This window comes from Lytechinus variegatus, chromosome 17 (assembly GCF_018143015.1).
Source record: "Lytechinus variegatus isolate NC3 chromosome 17, Lvar_3.0, whole genome shotgun sequence".
In the NCBI taxonomy this organism is placed as follows: domain Eukaryota; kingdom Metazoa; phylum Echinodermata; class Echinoidea; order Temnopleuroida; family Toxopneustidae; genus Lytechinus; species Lytechinus variegatus.
This window is the reverse complement of record NC_054756.1, coordinates 28557-54150: the sequence shown is the minus strand read 5'-3', so window position 1 is coordinate 54150 and position 25594 is coordinate 28557. Positions and strand designations below refer to the sequence as shown.

The window sequence follows — 25594 nt, the reverse complement described above, 5'->3', positions numbered from 1 at the left end:
AAAATTGGAAATTTTAAGCATTTTGTAGTTATGAATAGGACGCATGGATTAATACATTTTTAACATTAATGCGAGCGCAAATCGCAGGCCAATTTTTTTTTTATAAACTGTAAATGAGAATGGGAAGGACATAGCTTGTTATAGAATTGATGTAGAGGTATTCGTCAATCAAAATGCGAGCACACAGCGCAGCACGAGCTGATAGGCCTACATTTGACAATCACAAAGGGATATTTTGTGTCAATATTTAAAAAAAAATACTCTTCACACGCATGTTCGTTATCAGGGCTTACTTTATAATATCCGGCAAGATTTCCATTGCCAGGAAGGGGAAAAACACAGTGTAAAAAAGATGTGGGGGAAACAAAGTGAAAGGTGATTTCAAAATTTTGTATGAAGAGAGAGAACATCTCACTCAGGTTTTTATTCTTTTGACAAAAAACAGCTTTACCCTCCTTCCCTTTTCTCCCTTTTTCCTCTTTGGGGGTGTTTGTGGAGGGGGGGGGGGACCGCCCCTGGCTAAGTGCCTACCAACTCTACTCCCCAACGCTGCCTCTGCATCTGATAAAGGTACACGTACATATATAACCATGGAGCTACTCATAGGCGGAAATCTCTTCCCAAAAGATGGGGGGGACCAGGGGCTGTAAAATTTGACTAGCAAAAGAAAAAAAAAGGTCGTCACCCAAAATGTCGGGTCATTGAACAAAATAACTTTTACAAGCAAAAAAAAGGTTATCCCCCATAAGTCTTGTCTGTAATACATGTTTCATATTTGAATGATGTATTTTTTTCCATCATTAAAAGAAAAAAAAATAGGGGGACATTTGATATTGTGTCCCCCCCCCCAATAGCTACCTTGGGTAGGGGGGACGCGTCTCTCAGTCCCCTCTAAGATTTCCGCCCATGGAGCTAAACATGGTATAACCATGAACCTAAAACGATATAGGATCTAATGTCCAATCAGAACAGCCCCACCTCGCCCACCCCCCCCCCCCCCCCCGTTTGCCCCCATGGGCCCGAGCAAGCGAGCTGTAGCTCGCCTGCTCAATATCACGTGACTAAAAGTCTGATCAGAGCTGAGGAATGTCGACGACGGCGAAGTGAAGTGTTGAATTTGAGCCGTGGATTTATTCCAGGTACTCTCGAAGTTTGGACAAGTTCATATTGGAAATTTTTAAACTAGTAAGTACGATATTTATTTTTGTATCCATTTTTAGTTGTTTCTGTGAGAGAATCAACTGAAATTGCACATGAAAAGGTCATTTATTGTGCTATCGAAAAATGATGATGGGCGTGTGTCGCCGGGCGTAGATAGACCTGTGCGTGCGATGCATGATGCACTGTGTGAATGAATGGGAAAGAAAAGAGTCCGATCAGATAAAACTGAATAAAATCGACTTTTCCCCAATTTTTTTAATTTAATTAACAAATGGAGTAATAGAATTGTAATCTTGATTCACTCATACGTTATCTTATGTGACTAATTATCATATTATTGTTTGTAGAGAGCATGTATTTGTAGTTTTATATTGGGTTTGTTCTTCTTGTGCCTGCGCCTGCCGCAACTGGCGTCTTCCTTCCATGACAACTGCCACACCGCCCGGTCGGCAGCGCCGGGTACGGTACACAGCATCGGCGCTAGCACCAAAAATCGGCCTAGCGTGTCGGCCTCCCTCGCCCTCAGGCTCAGCCTAGCCTGGCCTGGGCTGGAGCCTCCTGGCCTGGGCTGGAGCCTCCTGGAGAGTAAAAATCAGTCTACTAAATATACATCTATAGGCTTACTCTTGCATTGCATTGGCCGATAGATATAGGATTTATGATATTTATTGGCTGATGCAAGTATTTTACGATTCATGATATTTATTTGCCGATGCAGGTATTTTACGATTAATGATATTTATTGGCCGATGCAACATCGAGTCCGGATATGTTTCTGCTTACATGTAGTAGTGGACTTTCCTAGTCTTGAGGACTCCATGATGATGCTTTAAAAAAAATTGACATATACTTCATCATGGAGTCTTGAATCTCCGCCCATATACCCTTAAGAGAACCAAATAAATAGAGATGGATTCCCCTTGGAAATCCATCTTTTTTGTTAAAAATCACGTAATTAATAGTGATTTTATTTAACTATACGCCTTTCTACACCTAATGCATAGGAAGGTTTAAAAAGGGGAAAAAAGGTAAGAAAAAAAAAGGATTCTTACCAGACCGATATCGCCTAGACCCCCCGATCCACATGTAATACCGATGTAAACAAACGCAAATACAATGGCGTCGACCCTTTAACCGCTTATGTATTACGTACTTCCGAATAGCGATGCCGTTCTAAAGATTAATTTATAGATAAAAATTATTTTACAAATAATAAAATATATTATGTGATTATAAATAATTGATATAATACTATTAATTATTAAACAACATTGCCTGGCCGGCCACTCGATGTGTTGTGAGCTGGTAGACATCGTACATGTACGGGAGGGGTTACGGCGGGCTGGCTCAGACCCGTCGCCGTGTATAAACCACACCCCAGCTTTTGCTTCTATCCCGCCGAGAAAAAGGTGCGGTTAATACACCATTACTTACGGTAATTTTACATACCATGCTCTTAGAATGCAGAAAACTACGAGCACTGAACTGAATATCCCACCAAAGTGCTTTGGATGATGCACCAAAAATGATTAAAGGGGAATCCAACCAAAATAAAAACTTGTTTTTATAAGGAAAAAAAATCAGACAAGATGATCGGTGAAAGTTTGAACAATATTGGACAAACACAAAAAGAAAGATATGAATTTTTAAAAGTTGTAAATATTGGTAATCACTATACTCATGGAGACTTCAAATTGGCCGCATATGGGATGTCATAGTGATGTAAGGCAAGGACTACTCTTCCATGTACTCCAATACATATTATGGCTAAAATGTCATTTTTCCCAAAAGTTTTATTTAAAATATTTTTCTTTCATGAGGACATAAAACAATATACTACATGGGTTATATTTAGATTACTGCACAAGGGGAATGGGTACTTAGGAGAAAACCACAAATCCCTGATAATAAAGTACATGGCCTATGGGAAAGTTGTCCTTGCCCCTTGTCATAATTTACTTACCCAGTTGCCAATTTGAAATCTACATAGTATTAGTGATCTCAATTTTAAAGCAGCTATAACTTTCTTATTGTTTGTCCAATTTCTTTCAAACTTTCACCATTCTGTTTAATTTATTTTTCTCCTTCCCAACACAACATTTTATGGCCAAGGCTGGATTCCCCTTTAAGGAATAGAGGGAAATTTTTAGTGAACCAGGCAAAAATATTGAAGGACTCAAGAAAATCTATGACGAATATTCAGTGTCCCTCCATCCTTTTTTTTTTACTTTAAAAATTCATTTACGTTTTGGAGAATCAACAATGGCATAACTTTTGGAATTTATGATGATTGTATACCAAATGGACTGCACATGCTTGCTATCCAGAATGGAAATTAACTTCATGGCAAGGGGATGATAGCTGTCTCCATGAGAGGGTTTTTTTTTGGGGGGGGAGGTATGCCAAAAGGGCAAGGGATATAAAGTCGGGAAAAAACCTTACAATTCACCAGTGTAAGTGGAAAAGTTTTGTACAGTGTACATGTAATTTGAAAGGACAGTCTTGGAAATTTAGCATTGATGGGGAAGATAAAAGGTAGGAAGGGAAGAGGAAGGAAATGGTTGAATTGGATGACCAGTCTGTTGGAATGCATGGATTACAGAAAGAGAGAGGTGAGGGTCAACGGGAGATGGAGCTGATTCAAACAGCAAGGAACAGAGATTTGTGGCATGCCATGATCGCCTATATGAACATGTACGTCTCTGGTTAGATAGAGAAAGAAGGGGAAAATATCATGGAAACATTTTATGGCCTGAAAGGGTGTCTTTTTCCAAATGAAATTGTAGAGTGGCTGAATGATCGCAGATACAACATGTATGTGATACACGTCACAAAAATCAATCATGAAAAATTAGTGAACTAAAATCACACCAAACAGCTTGGAGAAGCATCAAACAAGAACCTAAATAATTCTAGCTGAACTAACTAAAAAATAAAGGTGTCAACAAAATGCTGTGATTTATTGGCCTAAAATCCAAAGCTCACTACTTCTGTTGTTGTTGTTTTTAAACACTGTACATATTTAATCTTAGGGTCACATGATGAAAGTAAGCCAACAGTGAAGAGAAAATGGAAGAGAGGGGGAGGATCAAGGACGAAAGATGAACCAATCAGGGTGAGATAGGATGCTACATGTAGGAGTGAAGAAGAATGATCTGAATACAAATTTATGAGAAACAGACTTACAGAAACCTTTTAAAGCTGCAGTTTGAATGGCAATGGAATAATATGTCTAATACCGGTATGCAGAAACTATTAGGAATGAGAGAAAGAAGTGTGACAATGGCATGGAAATAAAAAGTGAAGAAAAGTATGGAAAGAAGAGTGTAAAATAGACAATAGGATCATAAAAAGTGACCAAATTCAACCCGTACAAATTACATGTAATACCAATACATGTACAGTATGTGTACATGTATGTAGCTTGGAAAATTACATGTACAGGTATGAGGTATTATTAAATGTGAATTGTGATGTAAAATTTGATTTACAACGTATTGAGAATGGCTGCAGCGAATTGATCTAGACGTCAATGATGTCATAATCCTGCATGATATCAGTAAACATCATTCGTTAGTCTGCAGGCCCAGACCATGTTAAGTCTCCAACCAATTGTAACCTCCTGATCAAAAATTGCTCTTTAGAAAAAAATGGAACAATTTGTGTCTTGGTACATGTATATTGGAGAATCTACTGTACCTGAAATAAACTTTTTGAGACCACTTTTAAAGTACAGGTATGTTCTGAAAATATTACCTTATTACCAGATGTACTGGAAAAATGCAGAGGTCTGCAGTCAAGTTTCCAGGTCTGTCTCTTATCCAAATTCTTTGTTTTCTTCATGCACTCTATGTGACTGCAAACTGGTACGCCTCTCCATTTGTTCATGTGCAATATTGGCCGTGTTTATGCTTCCACTTTTCAGGCCAGAATCAGCGTTTCCTAACGTGATTAGTCCAAAACACGGTTGCGTCCATGTTTACTTTCATTTAAACGCTGTTTCAAAACGCCGATCGTAAACTCACAAAAAGGTGCGTTTGTAAACGTTGTTTGATCAGAATCAGGCTTTCTGGGGAAGTATAAACAGAACCACGATCGTAAACGTGTTTAAATGACGTCATTTGGTACATGCTTCCGTTGAGATGAAAATCCACGGGCAAATACAGTCGTATTGCTCCATGTTATCTCTACGTATAATAACAACAATTGGAAAAAAACTTTCAAAAAAAGGTGTGCCCAATTTGACCTCGCTTTACGATGCGAAGCCAGCAGGAGATCATTATTTGCTCTGAAAAGTTAAGCATAAACAGCACATCCAGAACCACGTTTACGATCGGCGTTTTGAATCGACGTTTGAAATCGCTGATTCTGTCCTCGCAATGGAAGCATAAACACACCCATTAACATGTTGCAATTTAAAAGGTCCCTGCTGCAATAACATTTCACCTGTAACAGCTACATGTATTAGAGACGTAATCTGATACTGGATAAATACACTTTGAGACATGTCTACTGCAATTTGTTGATTTTCTCTCTCAAATTCCAAAGGATAAAGGTTATCCCAGAATCAGTTAACAGTGTGTAATCCCACAGTTTCCATACTATGCTCTTGGTGGGGTATTGTTACACCCACTTTAACACCCAATATTAAACACTATAAACAAGCTCTTGGGGTATTGTTACACCCACTTTAACACCCAATATTAAACACTATAAACAAGCTCTTGGTGGGGTATTGTTACACCCGCTTTTAATAACACCCAATATTAAACACTATAAACAAGCTCTTGGTGGTGTATTGTTACACCCGCTTTAACACCCAATATTAAACACTAAAACAAGGTGTAGAGTGTTACATTGTGCTCGATGGATGTGGGGCTACATGTACATGTAGAGTAGGTCTCAATAAATATCTTTGTATTTCCTATACAGTGTTTGAGCTACATGTAAGTGTGTCACATGCAGACAGTAGCCTATTTATCGATGGCTCTACACTGACACTCAAACCATGTACATGTACAGGAAATTTGAAATGTGGTTTTGCAGCAGTTATTAGCAAGTTGACCAATTAAATGTAGCTTTTTGTATGCTTCATTTCATCTCTGATCATGATCAGATCATACAAGTTGAAGTGAAAGACAGATCTATAGAATGGAGAAAATTGAAATGTCCTCTGTACTTTAAAATTTCGAAAAGAGTCTTGAAATTTTTTGAAGGATTTCTCAAATGCATATTTTGAAAGAAGAGATTGAACAAGTTCATGTACAACACCAGAAATGTGAGCTGTACGTTGCTCCAGTTCTGTTGGGATGATGATACAAGCTTTATGATTTGATGTAATATTCCATTTTACTTTGAACACAAATACATGTATGGGTCGCAGACGATACATGTACTTCACTTGACTTGTATCATCAAGCCTGGGTATCATACAAAGGATCAATAAACGTCTATTACTGACCAATCAACTCCACTAATATCCTGATACTTAACTTTCCATTCAATACAAATGAACTCCAATTTAAAGTTTATTGCACTGTTTTTTGTACAGCCCTCCCCATCTAAATGAATTTCTATTGTTCCCCATGACTTGCTCTCAATGGATACCCCAGCTAGGGGATTAGAACAAGGATGCTTGAAGATGAATTGAATTGTGTCTGTTTATCAGGAATGAGTGAGTAAAGCTAGTGGGGTCACCAACTTAATATGGCAACTTGGGGATATGACATTTGCAGTCCACGTATAAATGAATATTCATGAAGACATGCCTAGAACTGGTACAACTGAATAATGCAAATCTTTATAAATCTGATTTTGATGAAATCTTCAGCATTATGCTACATGTAGTTTGATTTTTCTCTATAATATTCAAATCAACATTTTTCTGGGGTGGACTTGTTCTTTAAATTTCCCGCTTTTGTTAGCGCAGCTTTAGTGCTCAGTTTGACCCATCACAAGAAAGGTTGGTTCTGGCACCTGTTTGTGTAGGCTTCCACCGTGAAAGCAAATTTAAAGACGTTTCAAAACGCAATTTTGTTCAATGTTGCTTTCGCGATACTCAAGGTCGTAAATTTGAGCTGAACACGTTTTTAAACAGACGCATCTTTTTTGACGTTTAAATTTTCCTCCAAATCGTGATTTGAAAGACGTTTGCTTTTACGACCAGGAATAGTAAACATTGAACACATCCTAAAAATGTTTCTCATATCTGCCTTTTGTAAACCATGTTTTCAATCAAGTTTCATGTTGCCATTTAAATTTAAAAACCGACATTGAACACACCCTACAGTACATACGTATAAAGCCTACCCAGTTGGTCTAATTTCCACTTTGCCTTCAGTGTCTGTAATTGTTATTTTGGGGGTACTTTTTCGAATGAAAGCTTTGGTTCTCAATACTGCCTCAATAAAAAAAACACTCCATATTGTATACTGTACAGTCAAAGACCTCTGTTCTGCTGAGACTTCCTAAAAACAACTTCTCCAAATAATCAATGGCACTCACTATCACTCAATGATTGTCATAGCCTAATATAAATCAATAATTGCTCACCACAAATTACTTCCCAGATAGAAGTACAGTAATTGAAAGTTTAAAGATATTTGAAAAAATTCCACATTGTGTATATTAAAGTGTAGCTTTCAAATAATGTAGGGCAGATACCGGGGGGGGGGGGGGGGGGACTTTGCATGTATGGCAAGCACTGAATAGTATTCAAGATAGAATAACATGTCAGTTGTAATGTTACTGTAAGACATGTATTTTTGGCAAATAAAGTTATCAAAAGTGAAAAATAGAAAAATATAGTGAATAAGATAAATGCCTACTACTACATGTATATTGTAAGGTTCTACATGTAGGCCTCAATTTTATGTTCTGCTGTTTATATCCAATCATGCAAAAATTTTCAGACAATAATATCTTGCCAATGCCTTATCTTCCCCTACCAACATTCATACATGTAAATCAACAGTCTTAAAGAAAAGTTGCAAGCATGATTTATTTTTCTCTCTCTGGAGGTACAACACATTCCATGCCAAGCTACCTTGTACATGTGTAGGTGATATTAAAAGAACTATAAAAAAATGCGAAGGAAGTTTTCTGTATCAGAGAAACCTTGACTATTGTATGGAAGTAGATGTATGTCTCCATAGTATAATTTACTCTGCCATTCAGGTTGTCATGCACATATACATGTACATGTATATAAGCCACCCTTTCACATGGTAAAAAAAATTAAGTCATAATTGTGATTAAATTTAAATGATTATTCCAAGGCTAATGACGAATATAGCTTGTGCGAAAACAAACTAGAACGCTAATCACAATTACAAATTCAAATTCTACTGCGGAGATGAATTCCTCTCAAAATGAATTCACTCAAATTATGGTACAAATTTCGGATGTGAAAGGTTTGACCTCCAAAAATATTCTGGGGGGCAGAGCTTTCGTGACCTTTCAAGATTTTCGGTAAATAATACAATTATCATGTATTTGCAATACAGTGCTTTGATTGACAAGTCACCAAGGACACATATAACGCCTTTGCTTGGGAATTCAAATTCAAATCACAGTTTTCGAGTGAGCGTGTGAAAGGTCTGATGATTCTAAAGACGAATTTTGCAATCATTATTACAATGATGATTCAAGATTTACGTGTGAAAAGGCCCTTTAGACTGCATACATGTATGTGAAGATCTGATAATAATAATAAATGGGGGGAGGGGGCTAAGAGCACCCAAGAGAAAAAGGATACATCAGTAGAAAGGGTAATTTGTGTAAGAAATGTGTATGCCTTAAAAGGTTTTAGAAATAAACCAAAGACATTGAGTGATGGCATTTTCACATCATTTCTGATGTGAATTAATTTCACCCATGGATGCTCTAGTGACTAAGCAACTGTGTGCAGCGGAAGCTCACAGTAGTTGTGCCTATATGAACCTTTGGTATTATTGTTTTAAGAATTAAAGGAAATAATAATGTGACTTGTAAAGCGTCAAATCCACTCTGTAGAGTGCTCAAAGCACATAAAATGCTAGGAGTAAAAAAAGTTTTCAGAAGATTTTAATAAAAGTCTTGAAAGAGGTACCTGTACTTTGTATGCCCCCGCAGACGAAGTCCGGATGGGCATTAAGCGTTGCCGTCCTTCAGTCTGTCCGTCCCCGGCATGGTTTCTGCGCAATAACTCAAAAAATATTTAATGGATTTTAGGGTGTGTAGGTAGATGATGCCAAAATACATGTACAGGCTTAGTTTCCATTTGGAGTCCGCAGGGCGCAGGTCAAAGGTCACAGCTTATGCGAGTTGGTTCAAAGGTCTAAATTTGTAACAATTGTTTCATGTACGGTATACTGTAAGCAAGGATTGGGGTTTTGCGATTAATATTCTTTGCATGCATGGAATTTCTATTCCACAATGCCGTACATTGGGTGCTATATGCTTCCACCTTTCAGGCCAGAATCAATGTTTTCATGTGTAATTACATGTACAGTGTAGTTCAAAACATGGATGCGTGATTGCGTCTATGTTTATTTTCATTTAAATGACGTTTCAATATGCCTTTCGTTTTCATCACAACGAATGTTAAGGGATCAAACTACATTTAAACGGAACATGAATCATAATGAGGAGACATGGCTAAGTCAGTAGCACAAACAAAAACCGAAACTGATATCTTACATGTACATGTACTTTTAATGTTTGTACTTTTGTTCACACCACTGTGGAACTTCTATGGCTATACCAAGTACATGAGAACTGAGGGTTCAACCATAGTGCAACACTCGGGGGGGGGGGGGACTAAAAAATGTGCACCCGAGTTAATGTCGCTTTCCTGCTTAAATAACAGAAAATGTGCAAAGCGAGCTGGAGATCATGATTGAGCCTCTGAAAAATAAAGCACAGACAGCACTCCCTGAACCATGTTTATGATTGACATTCTGAAACATTGCTTGAAAATTCTGATTCTGTCTTCACGATGGAAGCCTAAACACACCCCTCGTATATTGAAAAGGTTGAAATGCTTTTCCTTCAAAACATGATGTAAGATTTGATTTCTTCACACTTTTTTGCTCAGTGGACTGTACTTGATCAAATCATTTCAAAGTAATGGCGTGCTATTACTACCTCCACTAAAAAAAAGCAATGTGATTTTCATTTGAAAAATAATGTAAAGATCGATGCATGAACATGTTAGGAAATTGTTTAACTTTGACGTAACCCCTTTTGTATAATTTCTCTCATGTCACTTGGAAATAGAATTACATTTTAGCTTGGCGCAACATCCATGTTGTAATTTCCTCAGACAATTTGATCTTAAAAGTAATGCAATTCTACCATTTTCATTTTTTGTTCTCTTCATGCAGGGTTGAATGCACCGTTTAAAGCTGGAGAAGAGGTTATCTCATAAACTTTCGGATGAGCCAGATGTGATGTTTCATTGTAGGGCGCCCATAGATTGAAACAAAGCTTCCACAAAGCTGTTCCTAACTTTCAGCGTTTCCAGTTGACAAGCCAGGAACTTCATGGTTCTAAAGACACAGCTGCATCAGGCCATGGTCAAATATCTGAGTTTGATTCCTTGACCTGTTGGTTTCTAGATGCTGTCTGATTTCTGCTACCTTTGACCTTCTGATCTACCAACCAGGAAACTTCCTGTTTGAAACCAGCCAATCAGGATTCGTCCTGATTTTAACCAGCCAATCAGGAATCTTCCTGTTTTTGACTGACAACCAGTGCTTTTCTATATATGAACTGACCAATCAGGAACATTCCTATTTTTAGCCAGCCAATAAGGAACCTTTTTGTGTTTGAACTAGCCAATAACCATGAAGGAAGAGGACATTGAGATAGCCATCAAGGTAGTGATTGTTGGGAATGGAGCTGTGGGAAAGTCTAGTATGATCCAGAGATATTGCAAAGGTATCTTCACTAAAGACTATAAGAAGACCATCGGAGTTGATTTTCTAGAAAGACAAATAGAGTAAGTGATCCAAAAATGTGTTTTGTTTTTCTTCAAAATTAAGTGGAGGATAGCAATTTCATGCTCAAGAGTAAAAAAAAATATTTTGTAATATCCAAGCGACAAGCATAGAATTAAAAACAGCTGATTATTTGTCATGTCCATTGTCCAAGCAATAAGTATGGATTAAAAACAGTAAATGTTTATTTTATTTTCAATATTCTTCTTTTTTTCCTAAACTGATGATTATTTTTAATATCCAAGCAACAAGAATAGAATTGAAAGCAGCTGATTATATGTAATGTCCTTTGTCCAAACAATAAATATGAAATTAAAAACAGTGAAATGTTTATTTTATTTTCAACGTTTTTTGTGATTTATTTCAGATTCAATGAAGAAGATGTTAGATTGATGCTATGGGATACAGCAGGACAGGAAGAGTTTGATGCTATCACTAAATCATATTACAGAGGTATGTTACTATCACACAATATATTACAGAGGTCACTAAATCATATTAAAGAATTATGTTACTATCACTATTATTACAGAGGTATGTTACTATCATTAAATAATATTACAGAGGTACTGTATTACTTCTCCCACTTTATGATAGTAGATAGAACCTATTGTGTAATATGATGTATGGATGGATGTTTTTATTCAGGTTTGAATGTTCTTCATAATGCATGCATTTACATGTATGTACAAATGTATTTCAGTTGATATGGAAATGGTATTAATATAGATGTGGGTTGAGATATTTTGTGCAAAGAGCATAGTGTCCATAAGTAGATGGCATAAAGAGGAAAGGAAAGATCATTGATTACGTTTATAGATAAAAAGATATGGGGAGAAGGAAAGCATTAAGGTTGGTTTGAACGAAAAGACAGAAAAAAGTGAAAGAAAGGAGTGTCATGATTAGAATTTACCCTTCGTACTTGTAAGAGGGAAAATGAAGACTGAAAATGATTATGATGATGACATTAGCCATGGTGTGAGAACAATTGATGTGTGTGGATAACGGATATAATTCCAAACTCTTGTGTACATAGTGTTGTGAGAAACATTTTGTTTTCTATTTCAGGTGCCCAGGCTGGTGTATTAGTCTTTTCTACAGTAGACAGAGATTCATTTGAAGCAATTGATAAATGGAGAGTAAAAGTGGAAGATGAAGTTGGAAACATTCCTCTTGTCCTTGTGCAAAACAAGATAGACTTGGTAGAGCAAGCAGTACTAGAACCGTAAGTATATTATTCATATTTTTATCAGAGGAGGCAAACTGTGGATGATAGAAAAATGTAACAAAAATGAAAGTACAAATTATTAGATGACGGTGAAAAGAGCTAGTTTTTCATGAGGTATCTAAATTTCAATGAAATGTTGTTCTGCCTTTGCAGCAAATGTTAACAAAGAAATTTGGTCTTTCAAGCTAGAGACAGTGTCTATAAAAGAATAAAAAGTCTCTCATTTGGGAGATTGAACACAGTCTCCCATAATCTGTTGTGCCCCTTTTATTATACATGTAGGTATCTATATAAGCACTGGATGCTTTTACAGAGGTCCTGGCTAATTCTTATGTATTTGTTTATTTTGTAACTTCTTGATTGTTTTAATTTGCCAAATAAATTGAATTGAATTATTGTATTGTTTTGTAGATGAATATATTTCATGCTGTTTTTTAATTATGTGAGAAATGCAGGCCTGCCAACTTCTCCGGGTTTTGCGGAGTTTCTCCGTTTTTCAGAATTTATAGCGGCCCAAAAGCGGAGAACTCCGTTTTCTTTGTATTTCAGATGATTTTCTTTGGGAAATGACGCACTTTCCGTCTGCCTACGGCTCTCTTTCTCTCTCTCTCTCTGAGTCCTCTCAATGTTACATTTACGTACGTACGCACGTGTGTGGGATCGTAACTATATACCGTGCGTAACATTAATTAAACGCATGCACTACGCGCGCGTACGTGGAGTTCAGAGTTCAATGGATGAGAACGCGTGATGGGCCTGTGCTCCGTGTGTGCATATACGAAGCACAACAAGCCACGGCCAGCGCTCTATTTATCCGACAGCGATCGTGTGTATTGACATTGGACAGTTCGCCCGCGATCGCGAGGATTCATAGCGCGTGTAGTGCGAATGTAACTCTATGCATACGATGCAGCGCAGCACTTGCGTGCCTCCGCTATAGCGATACTACTACCGTTCTGGAATACCGTGTGGGAAATGGATTGTTTCGCCAGCTGAGGGTTTAGAAACGGTAACATTTTAAACTAATATTTTGTCCTGATATTTTTATATGTGCTTTGTGCTTAGTGAGATAAATGCTTTGGATTTTACAAGTCTGCCGTTTCAGTGCCGATTCTTGCAAACTTTTAGACCCCTTTTTTAGTCTGTTAAAGGCACACAGAGACTCCCTCCTAATCCTATGGCATATGCAAAACAATGAAAGCAGTTCTGCTAATTTTTCATAGCAACAGTGACTGTGAAAGAGTATTTTCCATCGTGGTAAAGAACAAAACTAAGCAGAGAGCAAGCCTGAGCACAAGAACATTAAGTTCTCTGATGGTACATAAATTGGCTATGGAGAGTCAGAGATGCCAACCCTCCCGATTTCATCGGGAGGCTCCCGAAAATTCATCCCAACTCCCGCCCTTACGATTACTATCCTTATTCTCCCGAAATTACAATTTTTTTGCATTGATCAAATTGGATAGGAAGGACATGTATCGTCTGCTAACTTTAGCATGTAGTAACTCCATTACGTTCACTGCTACTAAATTCTGTGTGAAAAGTAGACAAATAAGGAGCAGCGAAAAGCTGGTGCATGTGATATGCCCAACGGGAATCCACTGTGCACCAGGCCGGTAGGCCCGACTAGCTTTGCGAGGCGTGTGCACTCGCGGCCACTGGATTTGTCGAGTCGTGCGGTGGAATGTCGGTGTGTGATTTCGGCGTATTGAGGGGTTGATATTGACACGAAATGGCGGAAAATCAACAAAAGAAGACCAAGAAATGGTCTCAGAAGTATAAGACTGATACAGTCTCCAGTACCTGTGTGTTCGGAAGTCGGAAAGAGGAATTTACCATGCATTTTGCGCAATTTGCAGCGTGGACATTTCAGTTTAGCAGGGAGGTCGTGATGATATAATTCAGAAGCACTTTCGTTCGGGAGCAAACGGCATAGGCCTCCGGACATTGCGATGACAAGATCTTCGAGCTCCACTAGTACCCTGTTGTCTTTATTTCACCAAGCAAGGGACCAGCGCTGAGCTTTTCTTTACTGGATTTATAATGGAACATAACCTGCCTATAGCCGATAGAGATAATTCATCCTTATTATTATTGTTGTTGAACAGGTACTTTTGTCCCCTCATTTTTTATTTACATGTGAAAATGCATATTTGATATTTTTAATGTTAAAAAAGTGGGATTAATGTTTATTTCAAAACATGTGAAATGCCCCAAAATAAGGGTCAGATTGCACCAGAGAGCATCTAGAAACCCAGAGCTTCCAGGGCCCTAAGGCGGGCCCTGGACCCCGGCCGCAAGGGTCGAGCGCTCCGCGCTCGAGGTGTGCGCTACGCGCACATAATTTGGTGGCGGTTGCAAATCCTCCCTAATTCTGATTTCCAAAAGTTGGCATCTCTGGAGAGTAGAAAGAAACTATGCCATACTTGTACTTACTCAAGAGAGGTAATACATGGTGCCAAAAAAGCCACTTATGAAAGGCTCCAGAGAAAGGACAAGGCATAAAAAGCTGAAGAAGGGCTCCAGAAGGATTGTTTTTAAGGTGAAATTTCCTAAATGTCCTCCAGCTTGCACCCCCTTGACCCCTGCCGTTGGGAGTTCGGCTTTCCACGTGATTCGTGGACTCCTTTTTTCCATTTTCAAATGTTGGCAGGTCTGGAAATGAGATTCTGAACACCAATAAAGTTGCCTACAAGAAGTTGTAATTTCTTTAATATTAAAATAGAATTGTGCTTTCTCACATGTATGAATTGAATTTAATCTATTGCTTGTATTTCCTTTTTTCTATTTTTATTGGTTTTCATAAAATAACAGTTACAAACAATATAGGCTGACAATAAGTTCAAGACAATTTAAACACATTGACATTAACAAGCTAAATTATCTCAAATTAACTTGATAATCAGCCACAAACATCCTTGTATTCATTTATATGGGAGAAGGCATGAATTCACATTTGATACTTAAGGGATTCTGTACTTTATTGAAACGTGTTTCCACTTTGATATTTGTGGCTTTTGGAGTGTACAGCATTTTTTCTTTCATTACACATAACTCTCTTGAATAGAGAAGTTATTAATTTTCTGTGCAGACAAAAAAAATGCAAAAAAGAAATAAATCTTATGTACCATTTGCTCAGTTTGTCGTGGAATCTATATTTGCTATTGTGCAGAGCAAAAGGCATATTGACTGTAAATAGTCACTGACTTGAGAGGAACAAATTATTTCTGTCAAGCCATATCTCAAAGTTGTTGATCTAATATTTGTGAAATTATGATACTTGTTTCATGTTTAAAGAGATTTTTAGATATTTGTGTAAATCAACAACGGACATACAATAATGAATACATATAAACAGCGTGGTGGGAACACAAATTATTATAATGTAAGCTCTTGTTCCTGTGTACATACAGTACTTTCCTTTTAGATCAAGGTGTCGTAGTACAGAGCAATGCTTAAGTTATAAAATCCCTTTATTTTTTCTTCTGTTTTGGTATGAAATCTCCCAATTCAACATATCTTGAATATTTTCATCATGTTTTGAATGTAGCAGTTGTTCTTCATCTGCTCCCCTTTTTTTACAAATCAATATTCTTTGGATTCCGACTCCAGATATAGAAATATTGAAAATCAATACATCTCTTTCCTTATCATAACCTGCAGTGTATTATGAAATTAGACTGCCAGTGAAGCAAGTTTGCATTTTTATAGCACTCTCTATGTCAGAAGAAAAGAAGTATCTTGAATTTAGCTTTCGTTCAGTTCTCCTTCAACCCACTGAATAACATTAGAGGCATGCATTGTTCTCATTTCTTTAGAAATCCTTCCTGTCTCTGCATTAAACCCCTTCCCATTTGCAGTGGATATGTTTTCCTCTTGATGGTGAAGGAAGAGGGAATAGTTCTTGCTATCTTCTTGATGATGAGGGAAGAGGGAATGGTTCTTGCTATCCTCTGGATGGTGAAGGAAGAGGGAATAGTTCTTGCTATCTTCTTGATGGTGAGGGAAGAGGGAATAGTTCTTGCTATCATTTTGATGGTGAAGGAATAGGGAATAATTTTTGCTATCCTCTGGATGGTGAAGGAAGAGGGAATAGTTCTTGCTATCTTCTTGATGGTGAGGGAAGAGGGAATAGTTCTTGCTATCCTCTTGATGATGCGGGAAGAGAGAATAGTTCTTGCTATCCTTCGATGGTGAAGGAATAGGGAATAATTCTTGCTATCCTCTGGATGGTGAAGGAATAGGGAATAATTCTTGCTATCCTCTAGATGGTGAAGAAAGAGGGAATAGTTCTTGCTATCTTCTTGATGGTGAAGGAAGAGGGAATAGTTCTTGCTATCCTCTTGATGGTAAGGGAAGAGGGTAGTTCAAGAGGGAATAGTTCTTGCTATCATTTTGATGGTGAAGGAAGAGGGAATAGTTCTTGCTATCCTCTTGATGATGCGGGAAGAGGCAATAGTTCTTGCTATCCTCTTGATGGTAAGGGAAGAGAGAATAGTTCTTGCTATCCTTCGATGATGAAGGAAAAGGGAATAATTCTTGCTATCCTCTGGATGGTGAAGGAAGAGGGAATAGTTCTTGCTATCCTCTTGATGGTAAGGGAAGAGGGAATAGTTCTTGCTATCATTTTGATGGTGAAGGAATAGGGAATAATTCTTGCTATCCTCTGGATGGTGAAGGAAGAGGGAATAGTTCTTGCTATCTTCTTGATGGTGAGGGAAGAGGGAATAGTTCTTGCTATCATTTTGATGGTCAGGGAAGAGGGAATAGTTCTTGCTATCCTCTTGATGGTAAGGGAAATGGGAATAGTTCTTGCTATCTTCTTGATGGTGAGGGAAGAGGGAATAGTTCTTGCTGTCTTCTTGATGGTGAAGGAACAGAATAATTCTTGCTGTCATCTCTTGGTGAGGGAAGAGAGAATAGTTCTTGCTATCCTCTTGATGGTGAGGGAATAGCGATGTATGTCACTTTACAATCTACTGCTGAATACAATCATGTATGAAGCTCATTATGCATGTTAAGCCTGGGGGTATTAGGGACACACAGTCACTAGTGCTAGTTGATGTTGGGTTCGACATAACATGCAATATATTATGGCTATTTTATGGGAATAATAAATGATATTATCAGACTGATCAGAATACTCAATGCTGATTAATGGTGTGGGTGCTTACATGGTTGATTGTCATTTCACTGTAGGTGGCATGCAATTATGAATTTCAATTTTTTTTTCATTTTGAAGTGGATTTTTACTGGTTCTAGAGAGGCTTATGATAACCCTTTTATCTTTCACTCTTGTTACATATTTTACTATATTCTTTCCTCTTTTATATTGTGTCCTGCCAAATAAATGTTATTCAGAGCTGTTTTTACCCCAACCCCTTCAGTCTATGTGATCTTCTCTCTTGGACCATCCCTATTTTTTTTTCTTTTTATCTTTTTTAAATGTACCTGTAGTTTATGGATATATGAGCAGTATTTGTAGTTAATGAAATGTGGACTTAGGCGTACCGGTAATCCATTGTCATTGCTCATCTTACACAAGTCTTCGGCCACTTGATCAAAGTCATACATGTAGTACTGCTGCTATGAATGCAGGCAAGACTGCCCGAGGCGCTCCACTTTTTCTTCAATGATTTCTCAAAAGTGAGAAGAAAGCTATTTCAAATAATACATGTAGGTGTTTGCAAGGTTCTACAGTATGTTACCTTCATTTTTTTCATTCTGTGTACTGATTTTATTCTAAACAGAGAAGAAGCTGAAGCATTAGCAAAGAGGATGAAACTTCGATTCTATCGGACATCTGTTAAGGAAAATCTGAATGTGGAGGATGTGTTTCGCTACCTTACAGAGAGATACATTGAGAGATTACATTCAACAGAACCAGAAGATAACTCAACGATAAGTGCCAAGATTGGTAAGGGAGATTGTGCTCACCCCATATCTGTAGCTAATGATAAAAGTTTTTAATGCTCCTTAACATTATGGAAAATGAAAGAAATTATAATACAAAATACAAATAGTGGGCTTGTTTTGTTATTAGGACTGTCACCAACTAAATCTAATGTAATCAGTGAAAATTGGTTTTGAATTGGATTAGAAGCAGGAGGTGGGATGGGGAGGGGGGGGGGGTAGGGTGTTTCACAATGATTAAAAAAAAGGGATACTCCAGGCTGAAGATATTGATTTCTAAATATATAGAGTATTATTCACAGAGCAAAAATGCTTAAAATTTCATCAAAATCGAAAAACAAGTAACGAAGTTGGGCAAGTCCTAGAAAAGGTCACCCTAGAAGGCAAAATTTCATCTTTAATTTAAGAAGTTATCTTTGGTAGGGTAAGAAAGCCCAAATGTTGAATTTTGAAACTTCATTAAGAAAAATTTGATAATATGAATATTTATGCTAATTTGGGGCACCTAATTTGCACGGGTCGTGTGGTCCAGTGGTTAGAGCATTGGACTCATAATCGCAAGGTTGTGAGTTCGAATCCCATCTCTGCCATTGTCTCCACTTTGATAAAAAGGCCCAAGAGTGATATCTGTCGTCTATTACGTCAGCCACTATGACTGATTAACCTAGACGTAAAATGTTTCCAGGGTAATTGGTTAAATACCTGCTTGGCGTTTACCAGCAAAATGCTGTCCTGTCGAGTTCCTACGGGAGTTACCACAAACAGAAACAAACAGAAACAGAATAATTGGTAGAATGGGCGTTACGTATGGGACAATTATAAAAACTCATAGAAAATAAAAACAAAACTTGTGAGACTTAGTCATAGGTGGGACATGGACCCCCTAACATCTTAATTTTTTTGGGAAAAAGTGGTGTCATCTAATTAATTATGCAAATTAGGGCTTGTCCAAGGATGGAATGTCCCATACGTAACATTTTGAGGATTTTTTAAAGTTATTTCTCATAATACAATACTTGTATTTTTGCATCTCTGGGAAGTTCTAATTTACAAAGTATGAAAGTGTTATACCCCAAAAAGTTTCAAAAATAGAGTTTACTTTTTAATTAAAAGTTAATTAAAAAATTGTTACGTATGGGACCATTACACACAATGTCAATGGGGAGATTTGTGTAAAAAGTGAATGGAGAAAAACAAATTTTAAGAGTGCTCTAAAAAGTGATTATTTACCTTTTCTTTAGTTTTTAAAGACTGATTTGTTATGAATACTGATTAATGAAAACAATTGAAGCGAAAAAATTGAAAATTGAAAAATATGAAAAAAATAAAAAAACAATAGAAATACATAAGAAATTCATGAAACCATGAAAGACAAGAAAAAATAATGTTAAAATGGCTAATTTCCTTTTCATTAATATCAAATATGTCTCAATAGAACATTTTAAAAGATAGAAACTCTTGTTATTTCCATATTTTAATTTTTTTCATTTTTTTGAATTATGGGGAAAATTGTGTACATTCTCAATGGGGACAAAATGTCCCATATGTAACATGTCATTAATTTGTTTAATTAGAGTCTGTAATTAGAGGGTATTGGCTTATTGCATGAAACTTGCCTTAGATGTACTAGAGTATTGTGAATTCTATCACATTAAGTTACATGTTGTCAAATGAAATACTTTCAGAGAATTCTCAACTAGAAAAAAATGTTTTAAAAATTGTCTTTTTTCTGCGTCCCATACGTAACGGCCCATCTTTTCGCTCTAAAAGGTGATATGTCACCATTTTTTCCATGATCATTCTTCTCCTAGATGTCTACCATCATGAGGGTATTCAATCTAATCAAAGTCAATTAACACTGTTTTTCAGGTCATTAAAGCCTCTGAAATGTCCCATACGTAACGCGCGCGTATTCTTGGACTTGCCCAGTTATTGAATTTTCAAGATATACATTATTCTGGTGAAACAGTACTAGGCATGTCTTCATAAACATTGGGTTGATGATATCATATCCCCACTTTCCTTTTTTTATGTTATTTTTCATAAATATTTAAAATGATGTGTCTCCATTATGATGAAATAAGTTGCAGCAAGAAATAACTAAAATGCACTTGCAGTTGTCAATCAAATTATTTTAGTTCTTGGTATAATTTTTTTTAATAAACCTAATTTCATATAAGATACAAAAGAACAAGTGGGGACATGACATCATCAGCCCACCTATTAGGAATATTCATGAAGACATGCCTAGAACTGTTTCCCCAGAATAATGCAAATCTCTGAAATTTAATAACTTTGTTATTCATTATCCGATTTTGATGAAATTTTTAGCATTTTGCTCTGAATTTTACACTATTTATTGAGACAGAAATATCTTCAGCCCAGAGCATCCCTTTAATGCGCAATCTCATTGACTTATATTCAGTAGCGCTAATCATCTTTTAGCATAAATATACTAATTTGGTGATGACATATTCAGCATGCAATTGGAGATTTAAGTGCCACTACAGGTATATGTCATACTTAACTCACAAGACCCCCCAGGTCTTGTGACTATTTAATGTCAGAGAACAATAAACTGTCAGTGCTAGCAACTTTCCTGAAACAGTGTCAAGTTATCTCGATGCAGGATAACAGAAACACTCCAGTTTAATGATTGTAAAATCCACCAGTACATGTATATGCTTTAGGTCTATATGTGATGTTGAGCAGACAACATTTAATTGTTTGCCAGTTATTATTTTTTAAATAATTCATTTTGGACCATCAGGCAAAATGCTTTGAAACATTTTGTATTATGTGCTCTAGAAAAACAATGTATTAATCAATCTTACAATTGTTTTCTTATCACATAGGTATATTCAACACATCCACCACACCGTCGCAGAGTGAAAATAACGGCAATGGTAACGAAGCTAATCAGACAATACAGCTGAAACCTATGAAACAACGAACAAAGGGCAAAAAGAGTGCCTTTAAATGCTCAATACTTTGAGGATGAATTTCCTTCTAATGTAGATAAGTCATATAAGAATGATGCATAATTGTATGGAATCAAGGTCCAGTAGCATGATATATCACATGACCTGCATTGCAAGTGTCAGGTGACCTTATCACTATAGATCACTAGATATCACATGTATCAGATGATCTGTAGATGTGTTGCTACTGTAATACTGAAATCCAGCTGTTTGCAACCTGTGTCTTTTTTTATTTTTGGAGTCCTTTTCACAGTTGATAAGCAATCAGAGGTACTGGCCCTACACATCAAAGAGTTTTGACAGTTTAAAATCTAACTCAAATTGTGATTGATCTCAATATTGGATACATGTAGATTATGATTTGAATCTATCACAATCATCTAAGCAGCACTATTATTATGCTGGCAAGTGATTGGTCTCTGAAGTCTTTTAGATATGGACCAGAGACAGATTGTTATAAAATATTATATTGTAGAATATGTGATAAGATATCATTCCATAGTTCAATGTTTTGTCATATGGATGTAAAGATTATTGAAAATAATAAGAAACCTTGAGGAATTAGTTACCCAGGACTAAAATCCAATTAAAACTAAAACTAGTTGAAAAAAATTACCAACAAGTTCCAGTTGCAACCATATAATAATAATGTTACATTTATATTGCGCTATACTGTTTCTAAGTGCTTTAATGTAATTATTATACCCCTGGTCATTGGATCCTTCACTGTTCCACACATAAAGTGCACCATCTCCACTCCCTGGGGAACATCCTGGTCAGGCAACCATATTTTACCACTGCACTTACATGTATGCCAATTTCATCACATTGACGTTCACATTCTACCGAGTACCAATTTAACACCTGGATGGAGAGCGCCAGATGGGATTTGAACCCTTGGCTCTCGAGTCAAGTGACTTACCACTACACCGCAGCGCCCTCACAACTGTAAAATGGTTTCAGTTGCCTAATTGGGTTTAATTGGGACCATCTTGCAACTAGTTCCAATTGGAACCAGTTGTTGAAATGTTCTTATTTATCGAAATCTACGGGCAACTGGTTTCAAATGTTATTTTTTTACAACTTAGTTTCAAGTGGAATATATCTGGAGACCTAATATTTCTCTTTATGATTGTCTTGCATACTACATGCATGCTTGTACCTTGTGAACATTATTCTATTGTATCTCTTTGTACTGAGATCAGTTTTTTAATAATAAAGTTTTTTTTTGTACATGTGTATTTATAAGCGGTTTGCAGAAAGAGTTGTAATCAAAAGCAACTCATAATTCAAAGTTGATTTCAACCAATTAGAATCTCCTGAATTCAAACAGAAGTTGATTTTCAACCAATTAGAATCTCCTGAATTCAAACAGAAGTTGATTTTCAACCAATTAGAATCTCCTGAATTCAAACAGAAGTTGATTTTCAACCAATTAGAATCTCCTGAATTCAAACAGAAGTTGATTTTCAACCAATTAGAATCTCCTGAATTCAAACAGAAGTTGATTTTCAACCAATTAGAATCTCCTGAATTCAAACAGAAGTTGATTTTCAACCAATCAGAATCTCCTGAATTCAAACAGAAGTTGATTTTCAACCAATCGGAATCTCTTAAATTCAAACATAAGTTTATTTTCAACCAATTAGAATCTCCTGAATTCAAACAGAAGTTGATTTTCAACCAATCGGAATCTCCTAAATTCAAACAGAAGTTTATTTTCAACCTGTTTGAATCTCCTAAAGACCTAACCCTAAGGCCTTTGGAAGTAATTATCATGTTTTCAGCAATCTGTCACATCTGCCAACTCAGATAATGATTAAATTTACCACAATGGCATTTCTTCATTTCAAGACACATATACATATAGTTGTGTTGATATACCTACTTTTGTATTCAAAGTGTCTTTTGTAATTGATGCTCTCTTTAGATGCTCTGCTAGATTTACAATGAGATAGATGAAAGCATTAAATAGTCTACATATAACTGAAGGGCTTAAATGTCCGCAACAGTACATTGGCATGTCATTGATGTAAAGTGGTTAATTTACATGGAAAATCTTTTGAAAATGTTTGGGTATCATAATGGAAGCTGGGCCATCAACCGATGTGATGAATTTATTGTTGATTAGTTAATTACATTGTTGATATAAGTTGCCACTTTATTCTGGGCTCTACATGTATGTTTGTTATCAAACAAAATAAACTATTTAATGGCTAAATTACAATCAATATCAGACATGTTCTATTCAAAACACTGACTGGGATCCAATCAGAATTGTTCTTTTACAATCCATTGTAAAGCTTTGTGTTTAATAGTGGGATCAGACTAGTATCAATCCATTGTAAAGCTTTGTGTTTAATAGTGGGATCAGACTAGTATCAATCCATTGTAAAGCTTTGTGTTTAATAGTGGGATCAGACTAGTATCAATCCATTGTAAAGCTTTGTGTTTAATAGTGGGATCAGACTAGTATCAATCCATTGTAAAGCTTTGTGTTTAATAGTGGGATCAGACTAGTATCAATCCATTGTAAAGCTTTGTGTTTAATAGTGGGATCAGACTAGTATCAATCATAATGTCAATAATCAAGGTCATCAGGTATTACAAGGTACCTGTGTTTAGTATGTATGTTATTTCAACACTGATACTAACAAAGTATATGATTTTAATATTATGTACATGTATAAATCTAGCTATATACTGTAGTACTGCCTTTATTATGTACCTGTAAATGTGTGTACTAACAATTCTGTTATCAGCTTCTTATGTAGAAAAGGTATTTATCATTAAAGTACTGAATAGCTCTAATGATTTTATTTGTAGATCAACTAGGAAACCATAGAGTGGTAATTTATTTGGTACAGTGTTGAAAGGGTTGATGACAAAAAATGAGATTTTTTTTATTATGTCAATAAGGATATCACCAAAGATAAAAATCAAATTGCAACTTGCATTATTATTACTCTTATCTCTATCTTAAAAGAGAATTAACTGAGTTCTGTTTTCAATCAGCCATGTAAGTGAGCCTTGATTATGAGTGTAAAGGAAGAAACGATTCAAACCAAATATCAGCATGTATCTCACCTACATGTACATGTATGTGGATTAGACACAAACCAAAATCATTTTATGAAAGTGATGAATAGGTACCAAGCAGGATGAATTCATTGCATTTTTACAGCTGAATGATGATCTATAGGCAAGGTATAGTGCACTATTAAATAGGCAAATGGATGATTGGCACCTTATAAATGATATATATCATTATTAAATGATTTTATGACTTGCATACCTAGAAGTTCAACTGCACGATGTAATATCGAGCTAACAAAGGAAGCATTACATGGTCAAAGTATATATTATACACATATGTAATGCACTCAATGGTAATGTGGCAGGCTAAAATGCTCTCAATGGTAATGTGTTACATACAGTACATGTATCTTGGTGATGATGCTACCATGATAGAATGACATGGGGTTAGGCTAGTTCTCTGAAATCCATGGTACACTAATAAGAGCCTGTGAAATTTCTAAAGGATCCAATCTAAAGTGTATATCATAGCAAATTTTGTCTTGTGAGTTCATATAGTAGCCCCATGCAATTATATATTAATTTTTAGCCTGCTACCCACGTGGGACACCTGTGAAATAGGTTGATGTTTATATCAGTTTGTAAGTTATGACTTTTTGATTGATGATGTAGGGAGCATTCTATGATACATATCAAATCTTTTATCAAAGTGACATAGCCTGTTTTATCTATTAGTTACTATAGTAGCAGTCAGATATGTGCTTTTCAGCCAACAAACAACAATATCTGACTTCTATTTTACTTTGCTTCTTAATCCTCGTAATATCAGCTTATATGAAAATGCCATCTTTGAAAAATAAAATTCTTGATGATGAGCATTGAATGAGTAGTTTATCATTTGTCAAAATTTTTATCTGTGAAATTTGCAGGAAATCTTACTTTGCTATGTAACCCTATCTAGGCCGGGGGAAGGGGGGGGCCTGGGAGGCCCCCTTCCTCAACGAATTGTGTGATATTTTTTGCCGCGCGAAATTTTTTGACCGCGCCGCTCAATGACTTTTTTACTTTCAAGTCTTGTGCAACTTTTGAGACCAATTTTGCGTCACCCGGGTAACTAGTTCCGAAATTATGCAATGTTATGTACATGTAAGTGCTTGTCAGACCAAAAATTGCTCAAAAACATGGTTTTCTGTAACAAAGTCAATGCAAATTGTGTTTTCAACCAAAATTCATAAATGTATGATTATTTTTAGTTGTGCTGGTCTAAATGTATTTATTTTATTCTTTTTATGATC

General features: G+C 36.3%; 1 protein-coding gene across 1 annotated transcript; it reads left to right on the top strand.

Annotated features, from left to right (window-relative positions):
* Positions 1-1074: 1074 nt before the first annotated feature.
* Positions 1075-25396, top strand: LOC121430482 (ras-related protein Rab-23-like). Its single transcript, XM_041627750.1, has 6 exons — positions 1075-1185; positions 10527-11143; positions 11509-11594; positions 12210-12366; positions 18120-18286; positions 21138-25396. Exons 2-6 carry the CDS (start codon positions 10989-10991, stop codon positions 21275-21277), a joined length of 705 nt encoding a protein of 234 aa, XP_041483684.1. The 5' UTR covers positions 1075-1185; positions 10527-10988; the 3' UTR covers positions 21278-25396.
* Positions 25397-25594: the final 198 nt, after the last annotated feature.

What these genes read in the sequence shown, in the direction of transcription:
- LOC121430482 (XM_041627750.1), top strand. Translation starts at nt 10,989, where the DNA reads ATGAAGGAAGAGGACATTGAGATAGCCATCAAGGTAGTGATTGTTGGG. An exon ending in TTTCTAGAAAGACAAATAGA is followed by an intron (nt 11,144 to 11,508) that starts GTAAGTGATCCA and finishes GATTTATTTCAG; the next exon opens with ATTCAATGAAGAAGATGTTA. An exon ending in GAGCAAGCAGTACTAGAACC is followed by an intron (nt 12,367 to 18,119) that starts GTAAGTATATTA and finishes TATTCTAAACAG; the next exon opens with AGAAGAAGCTGAAGCATTAG.